At 46.8% G+C, this 22,176-nt stretch overlaps 1 protein-coding gene across 2 annotated transcripts in view; it reads left to right on the forward strand.

The window, feature by feature from the left end:
• PMP22 (peripheral myelin protein 22) overlaps positions 1-22,176 on the forward strand; it is a 38,640-nt gene that overhangs the window by 4,018 nt on the left and 12,446 nt on the right. For both annotated transcript variants that reach the window (XM_045293419.1, XM_004716306.3), the window contains exons 2-4: positions 504-610; positions 2,171-2,270; positions 21,448-21,588. In XM_045293419.1, the coding sequence (XP_045149354.1) occupies positions 533-610; positions 2,171-2,270; positions 21,448-21,588 (319 nt within the window). In that variant the 5' untranslated portion in view covers positions 504-532. The remainder of the gene's footprint in view (positions 1-503; positions 611-2,170; positions 2,271-21,447; positions 21,589-22,176) is intronic.

Here is a 22,176-nt window from a genome sequence, read left to right on the forward strand (position 1 = left end):
CCCGGGCGGTTCCGTTCTTTCCCCACTCCCCCGGCTCGGCCCTGTCTCCCAGAGTGCGAGCCAAAAGAGCCGGGGCTTGGTCTCAACTGGGTGGGAATTGGGAGAGTAACGGAATGTGTAGCGCTCTGGGGGCTGGGAAACTAGTCTCCCAGCGCGCACTCCTGGACCGCGCGCCTTTGGTGTCCCCAAGCCAGCGTCTCCAGGCAGAAATCTGGGTGCAGACCCGCCTCCCCCTTTCCCCACGCTCTAGGCACACGCGGCCCGGGAATCCAGTGTCGGAGACCTTCCACAGCAACTTTCCCAAGTCGGGCTGCCCACCCGAGGCGCCCGGGGCTTTTGCTTGGAGCGACTTGGTTGGGCGCGCACCGCTTATTTTGTTCCAAAGACGAAAACTTCTGGCGCCGGGCCGGCCGGCCGGGTCCTGCTGTCCGCCACTGCCCCCTCTCGGCGGGTGAGGGTGGGCGGGCAGGTCTCCCAACTCGGTTCTCTCTTTCTGGCTGCAGATCTCAGCTGAGCAGAACTTTCCGCCAGAATGCTCCTCCTGCTACTGGGCATCATTATCCTCCACGTCGCCGTGCTGGTGCTGCTGTTCGTCTCCACGATCGTCAGTGTGAGTACCCGGTGGGCAGTGGGGCTCAGGGCCTGGCTGGGTGAGGCCGCAGACCTAAGTGACCTCACGACCTTTCGTTCCCATTTGAGTCCTAGCGTGTTTCCCTTGGTTCAGGACTGATAGGCCCAGAAAGTTGAGTCTCCAATGCCCTAGGGTTTTTGGCACTTTCTAGCAAGTTGCCCCTTCTCAGTTGTTTTGAAAACCAAATAAACAAAAAATCAAAACAGCAGCAACAACAAAACGAACCACCACCACCAACAAAGACTCTCAGCAGATTCAAACTGGCAGGAAAGCCTGCACAGGCCTGTGTTTGAGCTGGAAAATTGCAGCGTTTGTCCAAGGCCCTGGACACTGCCACTGCTCAGCAGTTTCCTGATGCAAGCTTGCTGAGGAAGAAAGGATTGATGAAGGCTTGCTTTTAGTTTCTTCAAATGTCAAAGGCCAGAAAGGGGCTTTCATTTATAAAATGCCCCTTTGGCCTTAAAACTGAGAAATTCAAATGGGCTCTGCAAAAAACAAACTGTGGGTACTGGGCCTGCTTTGTGATGGGGCCCATAGCACCTTGTCAGTAGAGCACCCACTGATAGAAACAGGTCACATTCCATTTTAAATTTACTCCCTTGGCGATAAAGATGCATATGGACGCGGGCAGTGACATTGCAGTGGTTTTAATATCTTAATTTCAGACCAGTTCCAGGCAATATGTTCCTGCCAATTTAAAAGGTTGAGAAATAATTATGTCAGTGTGAGAGATTATTACATTGGCGATATATGAATTGGGTCTTTTATAAGCCTCTCCACTATGTCTGCAGTGTACCTGATGATGATCAGGGCAAATTCTGAGGCACTGTAAGTAAGGGGTTTTTAAAATTGTCCACAGGGGCAATTCTACCCTCTCCCATGGGGTTTCTGGGAGTTGATGTTGATACGATGGCAGGGAGGGTTGTTTTTTGTTTAGTTTTTGTAAGCAAGGAAATGGACTCTGGGAAATGGTGGTTTGGGGGATGGCTTAGAAGGCTTGGATGCAGGGGTCCTGAGTTGCTACCATATCTCCTTCTATTATAGTATCTGCCCCTGCACACAAAGCTGGAGGTGTGTGTATGGGGTACTTTTCCATTTACAAAGCACTTTTCACATACAAGGATCCCTGGTGGCATAGTGGGTTACATGTCAGGCTGCTAACTACAAGGTCAGTAGTTTGAAATCACCAGCCTCTCTGCAGGAGAAAGATGAGGTTTACTACTTCTGTAAAAGTTTGCAGTCTTAGAAACCCATCAGGGCAGTTCTCTGTTTCATAGCAGGGTCACGATGAGTCAGAATTGACTCACTGGCAGTGCTGCCATCTACAAAGTGCTGGCTCTCATTTCAGTACCAGGTCTGGGCCAGGCTAGCACTTCTCTTTTTCCCTGATATGATTGTGAACTTGGCCTCTGTCCTTTCGAGCCTGGGCAGTGGCAGGCCAGGTTGATCTGTGGATGAAGCTGCCCTTTGCCTTCTTTTATCCGTTCTTCGTACCTTGCTCACTACCCTCTTTGATTACGGATGTCTGGTTCTTTCTAGCAATGGCTCGTGGGCCATGGATATGCAACGGACCTCTGGCAGAACTGCAGCGCTTCTAACACGGGCAACATCCACCACTGTTTCTCGTCGTCCGCAAATGGTGAGACTGGTCTTTTCCTCCACGAGCTTGACCTTGTGTATCTGTGGCATGTTCTCAGGACAGAACCAGCTGCATTGGTTCTTGGAAGACACCAGTCAGAAAATCGTGGCAGGGGCAGGATAAGGCTCCAGGATCTCAAACCTGACTGAGGGAGCAAAGGTCCTAGGTGCTCTTGAGCCTTCTCCCACCTGAAGCAATGCTCTATGCTCTGTGCACTGTTTGGGTGAGCACCACAATGTGGACAAGCTGTCAAGGGGACATGATGGCTCAAGCTCAGGCAGGCCTCACTGGTAGTTCTGACCGAGGTTTCCTCTTCTGTTGGTGGCAGACTCTGTTTAAAAAAGCCCTTCCTCTTCCTGCTGCAGTGCAGTGAGATTGTCCTGAGGACAGTGGGGCCTGCTTTCCTGTCCTGCAAGGCTGCCTTCCCTGACTCAGCCTCAGTGGTGCCACTTGTCAGCAAACGCTGGAGTGCCTCATTATTGCAAAACGGAGCCTTGAAGCTATTTGCAAAGCCCCAAACTGAGTCTGGGAACGCCTGGGTGGTGCAAGGTGAGAGGTTTGAGTCCCTGCAGAGGCACTTCTGAGGAGCAGCCTCGTGATCCACACCTGCAAAATCAGCAGATGGAAATCTCGTGGAGCACAGTTCTACGGGGACCCACGTGGGGTCATCGCTGTGTCTCGGAATAGACTACACAGCAACAATTTTGTTGTGGTTGTTTTCTTTGCTTTTAAAAAACTAATCTTAGGGCTCCTTCATTCAGAAGATTGTCTCTCTATTTCCTCTGTCCCGGGCATCTTTGCTGTAAGATACATGGATGTTGGCTTAATTGGTATTAAGGGCAGAGTGAGCAGGGAAGGCACCCTCTACACCCCAGATACCCAGAGGCATGGGTGCTCGCCAGGACTTGCAAGCATGGGGCTTTGCAAATGGAGAAGAAGAGCTGAATATGAGGTGTCCTTTTAGGGGTCTGGAGGAGTTTGTGGCTGTGTGGACCCTGGGAGGGACCACAGTAATGGATGTGGAGAACACAGAGGGCCAATCTCAGCCCAGTCTTGTGCTCTACAGGATGAGAGGAAAGTCGCTGTGCATAGGGCAGAGCATGGCATCTTGGGCTTAGAAGGTCATCGCATTCGTTCACTGCTCAGTGTTGCTGCAGCTCCTCAGAGATCCAGTTTCTCCATGGAAGATGCTCCACCTGTTTCGCTTTGGCTCGGTTAAGGGAAGTCACTCTTAAAAGCAGGCTTGGTACATTCTAGTCTCTTTGTAGGGGTTTCCTCTCTTCTCCAACCATGTGACTGGAGCATTAGCAACTGAATACTCGCAAGAGAAATTGTTAAAATAGCCATTAGGTAGGTTTTGTCAGAAGGAACATCCAAGGAATGCTTATTTCCACCACCACCCCCTTTCCTTGCTGGAATAAAGACACTGCTTTTTAAACTTCCCCTTTCCAGGAAAGACAAATAAATGAGAGACATCTCATGCCCCCGAGCTGTTGGGAGCAGCCCTAGCTTTTCTTCGAGTCTATAGACAGGGTTGCACTAAAAGCCTCCTCAGGGTTACATGAAAACTATGTAGGATGAGTTGGGAACCAAGTCAATGAAAGAATCATGTGAGTCTAAGACTTGGCCATCTCAGTGCTTCTCCCCAAAGCAACCCCCTAGCTGTGTGTGTGTGTGTGTGTGTGTGTGTGTGTGTGTGTGTGGTTCCTTCCCTCCAGTCTCAGGCTGGGAGGTTCCCCTGTTCGCTCCTGGCCCCTGGTGGTCCAGAGTGGGAATGCAGCCTGAAACATGCAGACTTTGGCTAAGTCAGGTGATGCCTTACAGGTAAGGTTTTCAAATGGGTTTTGGCCCCATGGTGCTGGCTGGGAATCATGGCCTCTGGGGCCCAGAAGCGGGCAGCTTTGGCAAGCACATCGGCCCCCGCCGTCTTTCTGCAGAAGCACATCGGCAGAGAAACAGCTATCTAAGTTGGGCTCAAAACTCCTGTGGGAAGAGAAGAGCTCTGTATCTTCTGGCTTGGATTCGGCATCTTCTGTGGTGTGGGCAGCTGTTGTTCCATCCTAGAGTAGATCTCGAGAGACATCAACTACCTGCCCCTCAAAAAGGATCCACAGCTGCAGCTTCATCTCTGATACAGATTGGCCCAGGGTCTACTGGGAAACTGGGCTCCATGGAGTTTCTTGGAAGTACACCACCAGCTGTTTCTTCCCGTGCAGGGGTGCGGTGCAGCAGGCTAGACTCAAACTGCCAACTTTCGGGTTTGCAGATGAACTCAGGAACTCAAGGATTCCAAGAGGTGCTGAACACACACACACACACACACACACACACACACACACACCTACACGTGTCTTCTCAGTGTTCACGAGATTGAGACGTTGAAGGAATCTGGCTGTGAAACACTATGGGCTGGTTTAGACTCACGCTTGTTGTGATCCAGAAGTTTCCATTGAAGCCTCTCTGGTAGCAATTCTCATCTCTGCTGGCACCTTCCTGAGAGGTTGGTGTGGGTTATAACTAACTTCAGCTCAGAGATAATGATGTCTGTGTGACTGCTTTGTTGGGTCTGTGACAACAGGGTGAAAACTGTGATTAAAAGAGACAATACCTTTGTAAGTGAACTCTACTAGCCGCACACATTAACCTTATTTGCATTTGCTCTAGAATGTTTGAAACATACTTTTAACTTGAGAAATCAAAGTAATTTACTGTTGATACTGATTGGGCAAAGAGTGTGTTGTAAGTGAGTTACACAAAGGATACATCAGATGGCATCACTTGCTATTTTTTTTTCTGAAGGGACTACATTTTATACATGTAGGGCCTTGGATTCTACACCACACTCATCCAGCAACATTCACATTGTTCTCTATAGGAACCGTACCCCACCCCACCCCCCCAGCAATGTGACAGTCAGGCTTAGAATCCCAATGTCTATGCTACATAGGGTGAAGACGACATCAGATCTTTCTCTAAGCTCTCTATTGCTATTGGAAGTAGCTGTAGAGCCCTGGTGGTGTAGTAGGCTGCAATCTGCATGGTCAGTAGTTCAAAACCACCAGCAGCTCTGAGGGAGAAAAACTGGGCTTTCTACTCCCGTAACCAGTTGCACCCTTAGAAACCCCACCGGGGGGTTGCTGTGAGTTAGCAGCCACTTGATGGCAGCGAGTATCGTCCTTAGCAGCTTCCCTCAACTCTGCCTGCCTTCACAGTTCTAAATTCATTTCTGGTCCCTTCCCTGCTCTTGTCATGGGGCTTATGCATTGTGACCTTTAGTTGAACGCCTCTGAGACCCTGGGCACACCAAGACCTGCAGAAGAGGAGCCCTTGCCTTGAAGGTGCCAAGTCGTGTTGAGGAGTCTGGAGGTCAGCTTGGAGGAATGAATTGTGGCGAAGGCAGCGCCAGGCAGGTGCCCAAGGAGTTGGGCAGGCAGGCAGCCAGTGTGCCTGAGTCCAGGGGAGGAAGTGGAATGGAAGCTTTGTGGGGGAGGTGGGATTTGACCCATCCTCTGGAGGAATTAAATAAATACAGACCAGGGGGAGGATATGCTCTGTCAAGGCAATGATCTGGCCACAAGCCAAAGGAAGGCACAGGTTCACATAGACCAGCCAGCTGGTGTTTAGTTAGGATTAGGATAGTGGTACTGCTGTAAGTAAGGGAGCTCATTTTTCTCTCATTGAAAAGAGGAGGCCGCCCAGGATAACTCTGGGACTCTATAAGCTTGACAGAGGCTCTGGTATTTTCTAGTTGTCCCCCCACCCCTTTTCTCTCTTGCTGCCTTTTGAAATTGCCTCTCGTTTTCATGAAACAAAAGGGTGGGATTGCTCATCCACTTCATCCACTCTCCAGTGAGATTTCCCAGGTGGCCTACACGCTTCTGCTCCAGAATGTAGCCCCCTGGCCCCACCAGCTGACAAGAAATGGGTGGGCCAACCAAGCCCATTCACGAACATTTCACAGCAGCCCCTCGGGATCCTACACCCCTGTGGAGAGGTCCAGGGATCTGAGCGCCTTGTGCTCTCCCAGGGGCCTGTGTTGAAACTGAAGAATCGTCCAGACTTCCCTCACTCTCTTTTCCTGCGCCTCCTGTGACTAAACGCTGACGACTACACCCAAACCTGTCATGCTGATCTTGACTCGGGGCAATCCCGTGTGTGCAGAGTGGAACTGTTCCAGGCAGTTTTCAGGGCTGTGATTACCAGGCCTTTCTTCTGAAGTTCTAGGTGGGTACTAACCCCCGCCCCACCCGCCCCCACACACCTCAGTTAGTAGCTAAGTGCAAACCAGTGGTGCCACGCAGGGAGCTTTTTCTCAGTTCTTTATGACATTGTGTTGACTATCTCATGGACCTTTGTTTTCTCCAGTCTGGAACTCTCTTCAGGGTTTCTGGCCCCATATCCATTGACCTGATAGACAGATGGAGCCCTGGTAGTGTAGTGGGTTTTGTATTGGACTCCTAACCACAAGGGGAGAAGCTCAAAAACAACAGTTGCTCCTCTGGAGAAAGATGAGGCTTTCTACTTCTGTCAAGAGTTCGCGTCTCAGAAGCCCCTAGGGGCAGTTCTCCCTGTCCTGTGGGGTTGCGGGGAGTCAGCCTGGACTTGGTGACAGCGAGTTTGTTTGTTTTTACTAGACAGCCCCACCAAGATATCGCAGAGATGCCCAAAGCCACTGTGTCCAAACTTGGCCTTCAGCTTTCTCCACTAGCGCTCTCTCTCTCTGTCAGCCTCTCAATTTCAGTGAATGGTGCTCTGCTGACCAGCCGGCCAAATGGCTAGTCTGTCTTGGTGTGCTTTCCATCTCCCTCCCTTCTTGAGACCAGCAGGGGGTCCCACGGTGTACCCAGGGGCTTGTGTCTGTCCCTGTCTGAGAGCATTTGAAGTCACTAACTAGCTGGTTCCCTGTGTCCTCTCTGGCTCCCTTGCCATGCATTTTTCCCTGATGGAATTCAGTGTGGTATTAAAAATACATACACAAAACCAGTCATTTCCCTTCCAACGTACACCCCTTCTGAGGTGTGTCATCAGTTTCCATCATTAGATGGAATTCTAGGAGGCCCGTCGGAGTCTGCCTGCACAATTCGTCTCCACATTCCCTTGACACCTCAGTCACCATCTCTCTTCTCCTTCATTGGAATGTCCACCTCCTGTGATTCCTTGAACAAGAAGGACCACTTCCCATCTCACGATTCCCTCCCACCTTCCATCTGTCCTTCCATTAGCGCAGGGCACCACTGTCGGCACTGAGGAGACAGGGTGAACACACAATGCCCTTCGCACAGAGAGCTTTCATTTCACTGGGAAAACTGGTCAGAGCACATAGATGCCATGGGCCAACGGCCTTCTACTGAGGCAAATGATTCATAGGCCTGGCTGCTAACCAAAAGCTTGGAGGTTCAAGTCCACCCCGAGGTACCTGTGAAGCAAGGCCTGGTGATCTACTGAGAATCCAGCCATGGCAAATCCTCTGGAGTGCAGTTGTGCTCTGACAGGTACAGGATCTCCATGTGTCGGAATGGATTCTGTTTATTTTATTTTTAAATGTGAGACAGTAGTAAACATGAAGAAGGCTAAGGTGATGACTGGCTAGAGGGGAGGGGGCTCTAAGGAGTGACCCCCTTGAGGATCATCCGAAGCCGTGTACAAGTACCATCGGGAGGCAGGGAGCTTCAGAGGGCTGGAGGCCAAGGACCAGGCCGGTAGAGGGTTCGTGCCGAGTGAGCACGTCTAGAACAGCAGGCCTGCTCCCAGCCCTGAGAGGCACCAGCAGGGAGCGCTGTGCAGGCTGATGCAGGCTCAGTGTTGCTCCTTCACTCGGCCTGCTCCTTCTCCCTGTGTGTCTCAGCTGTCCGAGAATCAAGGGCTCTTAGAAGGCAGACTCTTTTAGAAACCGAACAAAGTATAAGTGCACCAATGTAGTCCTAGACATTATCCTGAGTGATGGGATTCTTGTCCCATTTCTTGGTTTCTGTTTTCTTTCCTGAGGAGCCCTGGCCGTGCTGTGGGCTGGGCACTGGGCAAGGTCATGTGCCCTCCAGAGAAAGATGAGGCTGTGTGTTCCCATAAGGATTTACAGGTTGGCTTTCAGTCACAATCAGCTGGACTCAATGGCAGTGCCTTTGGCTTTTGTTGGCTTGGTTTTGGTTTCAACACCAGAAAACGGAAGCAGCACATGTACTGCGCATACACACACACACAAATAAGTGCTTTCCCGTGCCACTTGGTAAGTTGGCTTTGGCCACAGAGTGAGGGTTTGGTCAGGGACCTGAAGCCAAGGACACGAGCCCTTGCTGGCTTTCTGTTGCATTCTAAATGACAGCCAGCCCAGGCCTGTCAATAGCTTTTCTGCAAGCAGAGGACTCAAGCTTTGCATTGAAAATTAGACCATTATCAGAGGCCCGGCTGAACTCTTGTTGTGTCTGCCTTCAAAATGACTCCAGACTTGGGCTGTTTACCCATCAGGGGCATCGTCACTTCTGCCTGGGCGCCAGACCATTTCCTCAACTGTGGCTGAGCTTTTGGGCAGAGGATGAAGAATACAGGGGGCCCCTCCACATTTGTGGCTTTGTGTTTTGCAACTCCACAGCTTTTTGGCTTCCTGGCCCAACCCACAATATCTCCTCAAGTAAGGGCTCTGGATACTGCAGGCCCCGTGGGAGGCGGGGCCTTGCAGGGCCAGGGAGACTCCGGTGATGATGATGCCTGCGGTGTCCTAATGCTGGCATTTCAAACCAAGCATGCTTCTCAGCAAACACCACTACCCTGGAGTTCATACAGCATTATTGCTTTCACTTAGCCTGACTCCGTATGCCTCTTTGAAGATCCCAGGCTTTGCTTAAAAAACTTAAAAAACAGAAAAAATTCTCCAGGATTTCACCAGAGTTGTAGATCAACCCATGTATTTTAGCTGCAGGGCTGGGTGGTGGTCGAGCCTGAGGTGGTGGGTACAGCTGTACAATGTCTAGGATCAAACCGTCCTGGTAGATAGGGTACACAGAGACTCGCAAATGCTGGAAGAGATCTGGAAGGCTGATCACCAGTCCAGCCCCCTACCCTGGCCCACTCGAATCTTCAGGTTCCTTTTCAAAATACACCCACCGCAGGTTTACCCCACCAGTGATCAGAAACTCACCATCCCTCAAGAGCACCTGGTGCAGGAGCACATTCTATCTGTGGGCACTGTTGTGGAACCTGGGTGCACAGCGGCGAACAGGAAAGATGAGGCCCCTCCACGTGGAGAAGCGAAGGGCACGCAGAGGAGGATCTCATCGCTTAGGAAGCAGTGACTTTCAGATTCCTTGTGAAGGAGGCTTGACTGGGAGGTGGAATGGAGCAGGCTGAGGGCAGGATTTGCTGCTGGGTTGGATGTAGGGACTCAGGGAAGGAATAACTGGAGATAACATCTTGGCTTTTGGCCTGAGCTCCTGGCTGGGGAATGGCTTGTTGCTCGGGTTTGGGGCTGAGAAAGGGTAGACTTGGGAAGGAGCAGGGTTTGGGGGGAAATGGGGAGAAACTAGCATTTATGTGTGAACCACCAGAGGAGATGTCAGTGGAGGAGTACTGACATCAGATGAGGGGTTTGGACAGGAAAGGAAATTAGGTCTCAGTAGTCTATCCTGTCCTCATGTATTTAATGCCATGGGACTAAATAAACTCACTTGGTCACAGATGGGAGGAGGGTCAGAAAGAAGAGAGCAGAGCCCAGAGCAGAGTGGGGGCACGCATTATGGGAATGGGAGGGGATCAGTGAAGGAAACTGGGAAGTGTCCAGTGAGGTTGGAGGTCTGCCACTAGATCTTGTCTCAGATCTAAGAAATTACTGTCTTCAACCCAAGACTGCCCCTCTTTTGCCCAGCCTCTTCCCATCCATGCGTGGCAGCGGCATGCCGTGTGCTCAGCAGGTTGCACAGCTAGTTCTTAAGGGGTTTCCACAGTGATGGTGCAACCATGGCACATGACGTTTCTTGTAGTCCTTGGCTTTTCTGGAGGTCCCTTTGTGTGAAGTACTACCTCTAGGTGGTGGCCCAGGCTGCTTTGCCCCTCTGAGGTTGGGTCAGTTGTTGGCTTGGTAGGCTGTGTATGAATTGGTGAGCAGAGAATACAGGAATGCCTCTTTCTCTTGGAGTCTTTTAGAAGGACAAATGATGAATATACTTAGGTGCCAACCGTAAGGTTGGAGGTTCAAGTCCACTCAGAGGCTTCGCAGAGGAAAGCCTGGTGAGCTGAGTCTGTAAAAGCCATCACTGAAGCCCAGCTCTTCACTGGGGTTGCATGAGTGCAAGTTCACTCAACGGTTCGTTTGTGTGAAACTAACTTTGCTTTTTACTCTTTCTTTCTCTCTACCATTCTCCCGTCACCTTCTTTAACTTTTGCGGATGCTTGATCCAAAATCGGGCAGGATGCTTGATCCAAAATCTGCACAATCATTTCATTGTGCAGATTCGAGCATCGTATTGAAATTGTCAGCATGTCCACCCCCACCCTACCGCACCCCCACCCCTGGGTTGTCATGAAAGAAGAAGTGGAAAGACCCTTGTTTCCATACCCTGGCTCTGCCTTTAACAGAATGTGTGACTGGGGCCCGTCCCTTGGCTCTGTGACAGCAGAGGGCACATGGAGTCCACGTTGACCACATTGCGAGCCACTCGGGGCCTCTGCTTACTTTCAGGAGGTCTTAGGGACATAGGGAGATCTTGAAAGGAGCCAGCCCTTTGAGCTGACCATTGGACATTTACCAGTTTCCAACTGGGGACAGGGAGTTGTCAAGGTTTCCGTGTTAGGAAAGGCTGAGGAGCCGTCGTGGATCGTGAGGCAGGGATCTGAGACGCAGTCCTTTGTGGTGTTTTTACCGGGATGGCTTTTTGCCAACTGCAAGAGGAGGGGCCTCTGATGATTCTTCTAAAGAGAATGTCTTTTAACTCCAAAGGTCTGGAGAGTAGGCCACACACCCTTTGCCCCGTCATAATTCGTGTAGCTCATGATGAGGCCATTAGAATGGCTTCTCTTCTCTCCACTGACACTCTGTGTGGCAAACTGTTTCTGAATATCATCTCTGGAACACTAGTTAGCAGGGTTGTTCTAAAGAAACTTAGTGTTCCCTGAGGAAAGCAAGTTGTAAAGCATTCCATTTAAAATTTTTAAATAGGCTCTTAGAAAACACATACACACACCAAAAAATGGCAGGACTTCTCATAGTCTTTCCTATTCCAGGGCTCATTGTGTTGGGAGGGAGGTTCATATATTTAGCTATGCGGACTGCCCTCTCCTGGTTTTGCTATCACCTGGGGGAAGGAGTTTTTCAAGGGCCATTCTTAGGGAAACACAAGTGAATAAACAAAGCTGAAAATAACTTACTATTTTCACACAGCCAGAGGTGATTCAGTGAGTGAGATACATTTCCTGGTGACGTTCACAACCTCGCCAAGACTCAAACGAACCGACTCTCTGCCGTCTGGGTGATTCTGACTCAGAGCACCCCTGTAGGAGTGGCACTGCCCCCCTGGGACCTGCCCACAGTACCAGACCACAGATACGAACTGCACTCTGAAAAACCGCTTTCTGTTCCTGACACCATTGCCATCCTGTTTATTCTGATGCAAGGCAACCCCGTGTGAGTCAGAGCAGAGCTGTGCTCTGCAGCGGTTCCTGTGGCTCTGTTTTCAGAAGAGGATCACAGGCGCCTTCTAGGAAGGTTCTTTGTGGTGGACCGGCCTCAACCTTCCTGTTAGTCGCCTTTAAGAACATCAGGCAGGTTAACAACCCTTGGCACCACTCTGCATTTGGAGCGTGGCTAATTGAAGGGTGGCAGGGGCTTATCTGGGATACCTTGGCGTGAAGCCATTTGCTCCCACTAGTTGCCAGCCATAGGTTTCGCTCTAGTTGAAATGCCTCCCACAGTTGATGGGTTTCTAGAGGTATCCCTTGTGGTCCCTCTCATCCTGAGAGCTCAGACTATGGGCTGTAAGCCCACACATAGATATCCCGTCTGGCTTGCTTTCTGCATGGCAGCGGGGTGACTCAGCCTGAGATCCGGGCGCCCCCATGTCAAGGCCATCAGCTGATCTGGATGAAGCTGAGGCTGAAGTCACGTGATTTCTGACTTACTGGTGGGTGAGAGGGAGGCAAAAGGGTAAAGGCCACATTGTTTAGGATGGGGGCCTGCTGGCAATTCAGTTATTTCTGGAATGACATTCTTCCTGAGAAAGAAGGAAAATAGCAAGTTGTCTCATGGTGGTGGGTTGGGAGGTCTGGGGATGGGGCGGTTTTGTGCTTTTTAAAATAGCCTAGCAGTATGCAAATATGTGAGGGCTTAACTATTCACCCCTCAAATGACCTCATTGTCTTTTGTTTCTGGGCCCCCTTACTTCTATCCTGACTCTCTCCTAACTGATTTCAACACAACCTAGTCTATTGAGTCAGAAAAGGTTGCGCTCTTTGCCCAGCGTGGGACTGGGTTGGGGCAGAGGTGAGGGACTCCAGGTTGGCAGAGAAAGATAGAGAGGCTGTGACCAAGAGTCTCATCTTTTCTGAGCCCTTAGCTTACAGGCGTGTAGGCCCCAGGCTAAGAATATAGCTGAGGGGGTTGATGTATTTCCTTCATTGCTTAGTATCGGCCATCGGAATCTGACCTTGAAGCAGGCTTTGATCCCCCTGCAGTTCAAGTTTCCAGTTGTCTGCTGGGGAGCTGGGTCTGCTGCCAGCCACGGCCCATGTCAGAAAGCTGTCAGTGGCTCATGTACCGACACTCTAATTAGAAGAGTGAGTCTGCAAAGAGCTTCCAGGGTTTTTAATTGTGGTGTTCTGGAGTAAGGTTGGAGATTGGCTTCAAGTGCTGCCTCTGGGAATTCCAGAAATACTTCATAGGGAAACTCCTGGGCCATGCTCTGAGCTCCATTTGGAGAAGGGCATTGGTTGCCCAACGTAATGCTTTGCTAGGGATTACAGTGTGTGCTTTGGGTGAAAGAAACAGGCACATTGGTAGTTCAGCCATAGAACTAAAACATTGCTGTGTGGAAGACCCAGTTTGATTGGCAGCCAATGCCCCTCCGGTACAGCCACCCCTTGGTTGGTCTGTATAAGCGTGTGTGTTGCTGTCATGCTAAACAGGGTTCAAAAGACTGTTTAGAGAAGAATGGCCCGGCCACGTGCTTCTGAAAAACCAGCCAATGAATACCCCATGGATTCTAGTCGTTCGATCCATAACTGATTGGCACAGCACCGGGCCAGGCTTCCTTCCACGAGTCAAGAGCCACCTCGGCAGCAGTTCAGAACAACATCATGGCACCATGGCTGATGTAGAAGCCGTGCAGTAAGTTCTGTCTGTATTCAACAGGGTTGCCATTAACAATTTGTTTTGTTTTTCAAGCATCATAATTCTGGCAACCCTGACTATTTTCTGTAACACTGATTTGTTTTTCTATAGCACAGGTTGGCAAACTATAGTCTCCAGGCCAAATCTGACCTGCTGCCTGATTTTATAAATAAAATTTTATTGGACTACAGCCTATTCATTTATATGTTCCTACTATGGCTGTGGCTGCTTGAGTTGAGTACTTGGGCAAAGACCATAGGACCTGCAAAGTCTTTCTGACCCTTAACAGATAAAACTGGCTGATCCCTGTCCTGAAAAATAGATATAAATTGCTGTCGAAGTTGTACCAGAATATTTCTGGAGTCCTGCCATGTGCCCAAGCATTACTAACAATTACAGCCTTAAGTAACGGTCTGTAAGTCAATGCCCCTCATCAGTGCCAGCCTTTTCAATAGGATTCTTTGTACTGCCCCTTTTAGTAGAGTCTTAAAATCTACTCTTTAGTTTGATCATTACAAGACCTTGTTAGAGAAGAATTCAAGACACCCCCCACACACACGCGCACACCCAAATACCCAGTGGCTGTTCTACAGCAGCCCAACACTGCCTCACGGGCCCTGGTACAGTTAGGCTGTGCACACCCTGCCATTCCCTGACTGCGTGGTACTTGCTATCTGCTTTCCAGAACCTCTGCTTATCCAGCTCTTCCAGCTCCGAGGACTGGTTCTAGTCTGGGAGCAAAGTCATTAGAATGTCAGCATCTGAATGGGACACAGAGCTTCCCTTTCGTAGATGGCAGAGAGTGCTCCTGATTGGCTCCTGGCTGGGCTCCATTTTGCCTCTGTTCTTCCCTCACTGTGCATAAGGAGCTTCTGATTCCATGCTGTTTGCATTGCAGGAGCTCGGTGCTGCCAGGATTCCAACAGCTTTCTCACTTTGAGAATCCTGACCCTTCACTTACTGACTGCTGTGCTTTGCTGGTTGGCTGCTGTCATTTAAATTGCTTTCAAGCTATTATAATATCACATTATTGCAGGAGAATATTTTCTTGATTAAAGAAATCAAAGCATGTAGATCCACCGAAAGATGTTCTTGGCTATTAATTCTCAATCCAGATTTGGATTTCTGGAATAACCTCTGATATCAATTTGGTATATTTCCAGTAGGTCTTTTTTTCTGTGAATGCACACACACATTCATGTGTCTACACGCACATGTAGCATCTCGATAAGTCTTTGCTTAATGATATCGTGCTGTATATAATACTATATGCCTTATTCTCTTGAAGATGTTATAAACATTTCATTTTATAATTATTGCATTTTGAAAAACTGCAGCAGAATATCCAATTTTATGCATATGTTCTACTTAATTTACACTTGTAGGAAACATGCTAAAGTGAATGTACTTACTCATTTCGCTTTGAGTATATGTTCAGTTCAGGTTTTTATCTGAAATACAGTACTTGAATTATCTGGTCATTGTAGATAGTCATTTAAAATTTAAGTACACTCTGCTACACTGCTCATCACAAAATGATTATTACATTTTAATTTTTGCCAACTGTGTATAATATACAGTTATCCTAAGACATTCACTACACTGATTCTGCTGATCTTGATTTTTGCCAATCTTATGGATAAAAATTAGTAGCACACACCTAATAGATTTCATTTGTCCTCCCTGATAATGATAAGGTCGAGCACCTTTTAATACGTTCATTGGCCAGGCATATTTCTCCTTTGTGGATCTCCGGTCCACCTGGCAATTTATTTTACATTTAGCTCTTTTGCCCTCTGGAATTTAATTTTGTGAATGATGTGAGCTAGAGATTAATTTTTTTAATTGTGTTTTGCCAAGTATATAGCAATACCTCTTTTTTTGTTGGGTTCTTTTGATTTAGAATGGCATGTTTACTATTGCTAAAGTTGTAAAATCACTATACTTCCAGACCCTTAATTCTGTCCTGCTGTTCTGTTTGTCATTCATGGCTTAATATCACATTGTTTGAATTGCTATAACTTTAAAATAGAAAGATAATGCTAACATTGTATATGCATATATGAGGTTAAGTCAGAAAGTAGTGCTGCTTGGTTCCCATGCTATTTGGTTCATACATGCTCCAGTCTGTTTCAAACAAAACATTTGCAAAAGCATTTTCCTTTGATCAGTACATGTGCCCAGCCAAGCTTTCTCAGTAATAGTCTTGTCTCAGTCTTGCTAGTATACCCGCACAAAGTAACTTCTAATCAAGTCTGTGACTTCCTAGGGGAGCTGCTGGGCCAGTGAAATTCAGTGCAGAGATGTCGTGGTAGAAGATCATGGTGACTGTTTGCGGGGATCCTAAGGGATCATCTTGGTAGATTTTCTCCAAGAGCACAGAATGATCATGAGAATTGTTATGAAGACATTTTAAGTAAATTTTTTAAAATTGCATTAGTGGATAAAAAAATTAGGCAAGTTGCACTGAGGAATTTATTTTTTTCATCTTGCCAAGGGCATCAATTTACTATTTGAGGGACTAGCCAGAGCTGTCCCTGGAGAATTTCCTTGGGAAACCTTACCCCATCCTCCCTGAGGCCCGGATCTTGCCTCCCAAGACTTCTTTTAGCTCTCAAAATCCAAAGGGCATTTAAAAGGAACACGATTTGAGCCCCTTAAGGACGCCAAACTTCCTGTTCGACATGCCATAAATCCAAGGGTTCAGAGTTCTTCGGGAAGAGTTAGAGAGATGGAAAACCCATCTTCAGAAGTATATACACCTACCATGGAGGATAGATAGGTCAAGAGTCCCTAGATGCTCAGTTTTATATTTTTGTTTAATAAAGGTTTTGTGGTTTTGTACTAGTACTTTATGACTCACTCACATGTTGACATCCAACTGGTAAAATTCTGCCTGATTATGTGTTATGTTTCTCTTTTGGCACATGTTTGGCTATTGTATTTTGATGTGTTTGGTTTATAGTTTTCTTTGCCATTATTTTTCATTGCCTTTTAGATGAATTTTAGAATGATTTTTGTTAGCGTCTCAAAAATGCCCTCTTGGGATATTTGTTTAGGATAGCATTGAATTTGTGGGTTATTTGAGAAGGCAAGAATTGGCATCTTTACCATTTTGACTGTTTCATGTTTTCAATTTCTCTAGCACTCTGTGCCTTTCATGACATTTGTCTACCCTTTGGATGTTTTCATCCTCCCGCTTTCCCAGAATCACTTTATTGTTGCCATAATTTTCTATGTTACTAATTACCGCTCTTCTCTGTGTGAACTCATTGTTTATTAATTTTAGTCTTTTCCTAGCTTTTTGGCCTGAAAACGTAGTCTATTCTTTCCCAATACTATTCTAGCTAATGCATCTAGGGCATATATATTCCCTGCTGAGTACAACTTTGGCCAAATTCTTAAAGTTTGACACACAGTTTATATAATGTCATTCCTTGCTGACAAGAACCCTACTTTGCATCTTAATATCTTTATTCGAGGGTTTATTCATAATTTTATTTTTAAATTTCCAAATTTATTTTGGTCAGGTTGTTATTTTTAATTTCTCACTCCTGTTTGCCTTTAGCTTTACCTATATGATTTTTGCTTTCTTTGAGATTTGTTGGATTTTGCTGTTGTTGTTAACACCTAATACATGGTCAGTTTCTAAAACTGCCCCATGCATGTTTGAAAATAATTTATTATCCCTGTTAATTGGATATGACTTTTCTACATATCTATTAGACTGAATTTGTTAATTATTTTATATAAAATATTTCTTTCCTTATTTTTCTTTATCTACTGAGATCTGAGCGAGAGATATGCTAACTCATAGTACAATTGTTACTTTATCTATGCCTTCTCATATTTCAATGATTTTTTCCTTTTATATCGTTTTAAGCCTGTGTTCACAGGTAAATAATACTGACTGTTACATGCCTATAGTGATCTGGATCTTTTATCACAATTGTCTGCTTTGAGCCTTTTCAATTTAATTTTGTTTGGTCTGATGCAATTGCTACTTTATCTGCTTTCTTTTTATTAGTATTTATGTTTGGTGTTGCTCTTTAAAGTCTTTTTATTTTCAACTTGCTTGCTGCTACATGTGTACCTCATGTATCATGTCAGAGCAAGAATAATTTAATCCAAGATGGAAGTCCGTGTCTTATAATGAATGACATTAACCCAGTCCCATATATGATGACTGATGATCCAATTGGACTTACTATTTTAATGTTTCAGTTTTAATTATTGTGCTTATGATTGAAACCCTTTTTCATCTATGTATTCCTAGAGCCTACAGAAAACCTGCCTCAACATATGAAGTGTTTAACAGCTAACTGATTAAAAACTTCCTTTATCCCCTGTGCTAGTCCTGGTAGACTAGAGAAACAAATCCAGAGATACTCATATAGGTGTAAGAGAGAACCTTGTAAAGACAAACTGAGGCACAGGATGAGTGAGAGGTAAACTGAGGCACAGAGATGGCCAAAGATAACGGAAAGGACAAAGGGAGAGCAGAAATGGAGATAGCTTTAGGGGGAGCTCCCGGGCGGGGCATCACAGGTTTTGCCTGGGGTCTGGGGTTTTTAAAGGAAAGCGGGGAGAGGGGTGTCCATGCTTCAGGGGAAGGCTTATGGTCCATGATGTCAGCAGTAAAGTTTATGGCCAAGGATGCAGTTTATCAGCTCTGGCATGCAGGGTGTCCTGTTATCAGGGAGTCAGGCATCCCTGGCACCATCTCTCGGTCTCCTTATTCCAGGGGACAATGACCTTTGGGGACCTGCAGGGAAGTTGGGCCCCAGCCTGCTTAAGCTTAGCCCAATTATACCTTATATCAGAGAGTAGTTGTATATTAAGAAAATATCCCAGCTCAGTCCAGATCAAGTCCCTACGTCCAATATTAGCCCATATACCTGATAGCAGTCAATAATTTCCTTTTCAGACTCACACAACACATGCAATGACACCAAATGCAGGAAGATCACAGGCCAGTGTATGGAAAGTCTTCTGAATGCAGTGGCAGTGGAAGCATCTCAGTGCTGGTGTGGGTCTCCATGAGACTCCTCCAGCCCCAGGGCTCTGGTTCCATTAGGGGTCTCCATGTGGCTGTCAGCAGGAATACGGCGCAGAGAGTGTCTGTGTGCCCCGCCTACAGCAAGCTATTGATTCCATAGCATCTCCAAGCGAGGTCATTAACTGTGACCTGATTGACAGGCCAGACTCCACCCCTTTGCAAGTTGACAGGAGACTATGTAATTGCCACACCCCCGAATTCTCAGCTGATTTAAGCAACAACTTAAATGTGGCAATGGAGCTCAGTTGTAATGAGGTTAGAGGTAAAGTTGAAATTAGTGGTGAAAGAAATTTCCAGAAGAGTTTAGTTACATTATTAAGTGTAAGGATTTTTTCCCATTTGTGTAGTTTTCACTTGTTCTATTTTAAGATTTATCAAAATACGTGATCTGGTTTCTGTTGATAATGAAGGCAGAGGTAGGCACCGAGTAGTGATCTGAGACTTGGGGCAGGCAATCCAGGCTAGCATCTCCGCGAACCATGCCCTTTCTAAGAAGGGAAAGACACTACCATATCAGTCATCCGTGTTAACTCAGCTCTGGGTGTCTTATTTCTTTTACTTCCAGCAGTATCTGCTGGAGTGCTAGATAATTGGATGATTAAAAAATTATTTTACAGAAGATTGCTCTTGCAAAAGAACCAGTGTGTACTGGATAAAGACAAGCAGATTTAATTAAGGTTATATAAAATGAAATCAGGATGGCTTACAACCCATTAGGCATTCTTTCCATAACTTAATTGGCAGACATTAAAAAGTTGTAAGAGAAGCATACATTATGTCCTATTGGGAAGAATATTAGATCCGGCAGCAAGGGCCTCTGAGGCTTGGCAGTGTCACCTGGTCTCTCGGGTTTCTTCCCACTCAATGCTTCCAAAGTCGGTTTCTGGAATATCTATCTGAAACTCAAGTAACTTTTGACCTAACCACTGCCTTGAAAATTCTGCTGTGAACTTCTTCACAGCTTAGATCAGATTAATCCTTTTTGGTTATTGACTAGTATACACTTTGAAGGTTACATAGATTTGAATAATGTTATCAGCATGCTGCCTTTTTTTTTTTTTTTTTTTAGGCCATTATACATCACCCAGCTATGGAGCTCAGAGGGCCAAACTCTCTAGCTTCTCTAGTCTTATTTCCTTGTTCTGGGACATGCCCACCTTGTGATTCCTCGGCCCTTGGAAGAAAGCTACAGGTGGCAGGGTGTGTAGGTCCAATGTCATCCTTCTAGGCAGACACTATTGATTTATTTCTATAATATTGGGTGGTCCCAGTTTGTTTTCTCTGCTTTCTTCTTTCTTGGAATGACAATCATGTATAGTAGATGATAAACTGGGAGACCACAGGGATATAACCTTTTCCCTGAATTCTGATGGGAAACTTGGAGATTTGGTTTAAAGTTCCAAACCTAAATCAAATCCACTGCTTCAGAGTCCATTTTGACCCTTCAGGGCCCGTGCGTTACCTAGTAGACCTGCTGCATGGTTCTTGTTTTTTCTCCCTCGCTGTCATCTCTCCAGCAGCAGACCTGTATTCCACAGCACTGCCAATGGGGTTCAGAGAGCCAATATGTAGGTCAGTGGTTGGGTGCACAGGATTGTGCCACTCCGGACTTTGTGCAAGGAGCCCTGGTCGCCCAGTGGGCGATGAGTTGGGTGGCTCAGCACAGAGTCAGCAGTTTGAACCCACCGGCTGCTCCTCGAGAATAAGATGAGCTTGTGTGCACCTTTGAAACCCCAAAGGGGCAGCTCTACTCTGTCCTGTAGCGTCGCGATGGTTCACAGTTGACCTGATGGCAACGAATTTGTTTGGTTAGTTGGTTGGTTTGAACTTTGTGATCTAAGGTTCAAAAAACAAATAAACAAACAAACAAAACTCACTGCTATGGGGTCAAAGATGACTCAAAATGACTCTATGGAAGAGGGCAGAGTGGACCCTAGGAGCTTCCGAGACGGTAACTCTTTATGGGAGTAGAAAGCCCTGTTTTCCTTTCGCAGAGCAACTGGTGTTTTCAAATTGGTGACTTTGCAGTTAGTAGCCTGATGCGTAACCACCATGCCATCAGGGATCCTTGGTCTAAGGTTAGGCTTTAGCATTTCAAAAAAAAAAAGTTGAAAAATTCTAAGCTTCGATCCTATCTTGGTTGTTAGGGGCCAAGGCCAAGACTGGCCAAGGAAAGGTAGCATTGGGCAGAGCAAGTGGATTTCCATAGCTCTATAAATGATACCCTACCCCATCAGCATTCTATTCCAATGGTGTCTAGGCTTAGTTTTGGCCCCAACACCATTTTCTTCTTCCCCACCTTCTCATTGTTAGCCTTGGGGGATGCTGATATTTGAATGGTAGTTTTCCCACTAAGTGTCTTGTCTGGGAAGTCCAGTGAGCTCTTTCGAGGTCTCTGGCCAAGACTCAGAGGGACCTCTGAGTGAGCTCAGATATGCTTTAGCTTGGCCACATCTACATTAACCAATGCATTTAGCAGAAAGACTGGAAGGAAACTCAATACAAGTTTAACTGTCTTCAGCCCTTAATCGATGGAATTGTAAATATTTTCTTATAGTCCTTTACTAATATTTCTCATTTAAAGATGTCATATATGTATATATATTTAGAAAGAAGCCATGGAATAAAGAATGACTTGTAAGAGTACAGACATGAGTGATCTGATTTCTGCTAGCAAAGAGGGCTGTGGCGCTGCCTGGGTGGGTTATTATTTTCCCTGGTCCCGGTGCTTCTGGCCCGTGCTCCTCGTGGAGGCCCTCTCTCATGACTGTGGCTGGATTTCCTAACCAAGTGTCTCCTCCCTCTAGAATGGCTGCAGTCTGTCCAGGCCACCATGATCCTATCCATCATCTTCAGTGTCCTGTCTCTGTTCCTGTTCTTCTGCCAGCTCTTCACCCTCACCAAGGGAGGCCGGTTTTACATCACTGGAATCTTCCAAATCCTTGCTGGTAAGTAGTGGACAGTAAGGTCCACGTGGAAGACAGATATGATAGACATATCCACAGTTCTGGGTTGGTAAGTTCCCGGAAGGGTGTGGGATCAGTCCCAGAATGACTGATGATGGTGATAATGAAGTGGTGTGTGTGCGTGGATAACTCAGAACATGGACACTCTTTACTTCATTGTGGAATATGGTCTATAGGAGAAAGAAGGTTTGGGGGGAAAATCCTTTGGAAGGAATGTTCCCAACCATAGCAGACCAATCTTAGAAAGGAATGTACAATCTGGACAAACTACTGGTAATTGCTGAGGATATAAATAGAGTAAAAGACCACCCTTAAAGCTATTTCTTGTTGATTGCATCGTGTTCCAAGGACTCATCCCCGTTTCAGTATAGAAAATGCCCCCAGTGTGCCGAGAACTGAGAACTGGCAGGGATGTTCTCAAGTATGTGTTCTCTACCTGTAAACAGTGCTGAAGTCAGGCAGACAAATTCTTATTCTCCTCTGGGCCAGGATCTAGATTTGACTTACTGTTGCCATCGGATTCTTTCATCTTGACACCCATTTGGAGCATGCCAACTATTTCCAAGCATG

The sequence above is a fragment of the Echinops telfairi genome, unplaced genomic scaffold (genome assembly GCF_000313985.2).
Source record: "Echinops telfairi isolate 266 unplaced genomic scaffold, ASM31398v2 ScPeMD7_2010;HRSCAF=2546, whole genome shotgun sequence".
In the NCBI taxonomy this organism is placed as follows: domain Eukaryota; kingdom Metazoa; phylum Chordata; class Mammalia; order Afrosoricida; family Tenrecidae; genus Echinops; species Echinops telfairi.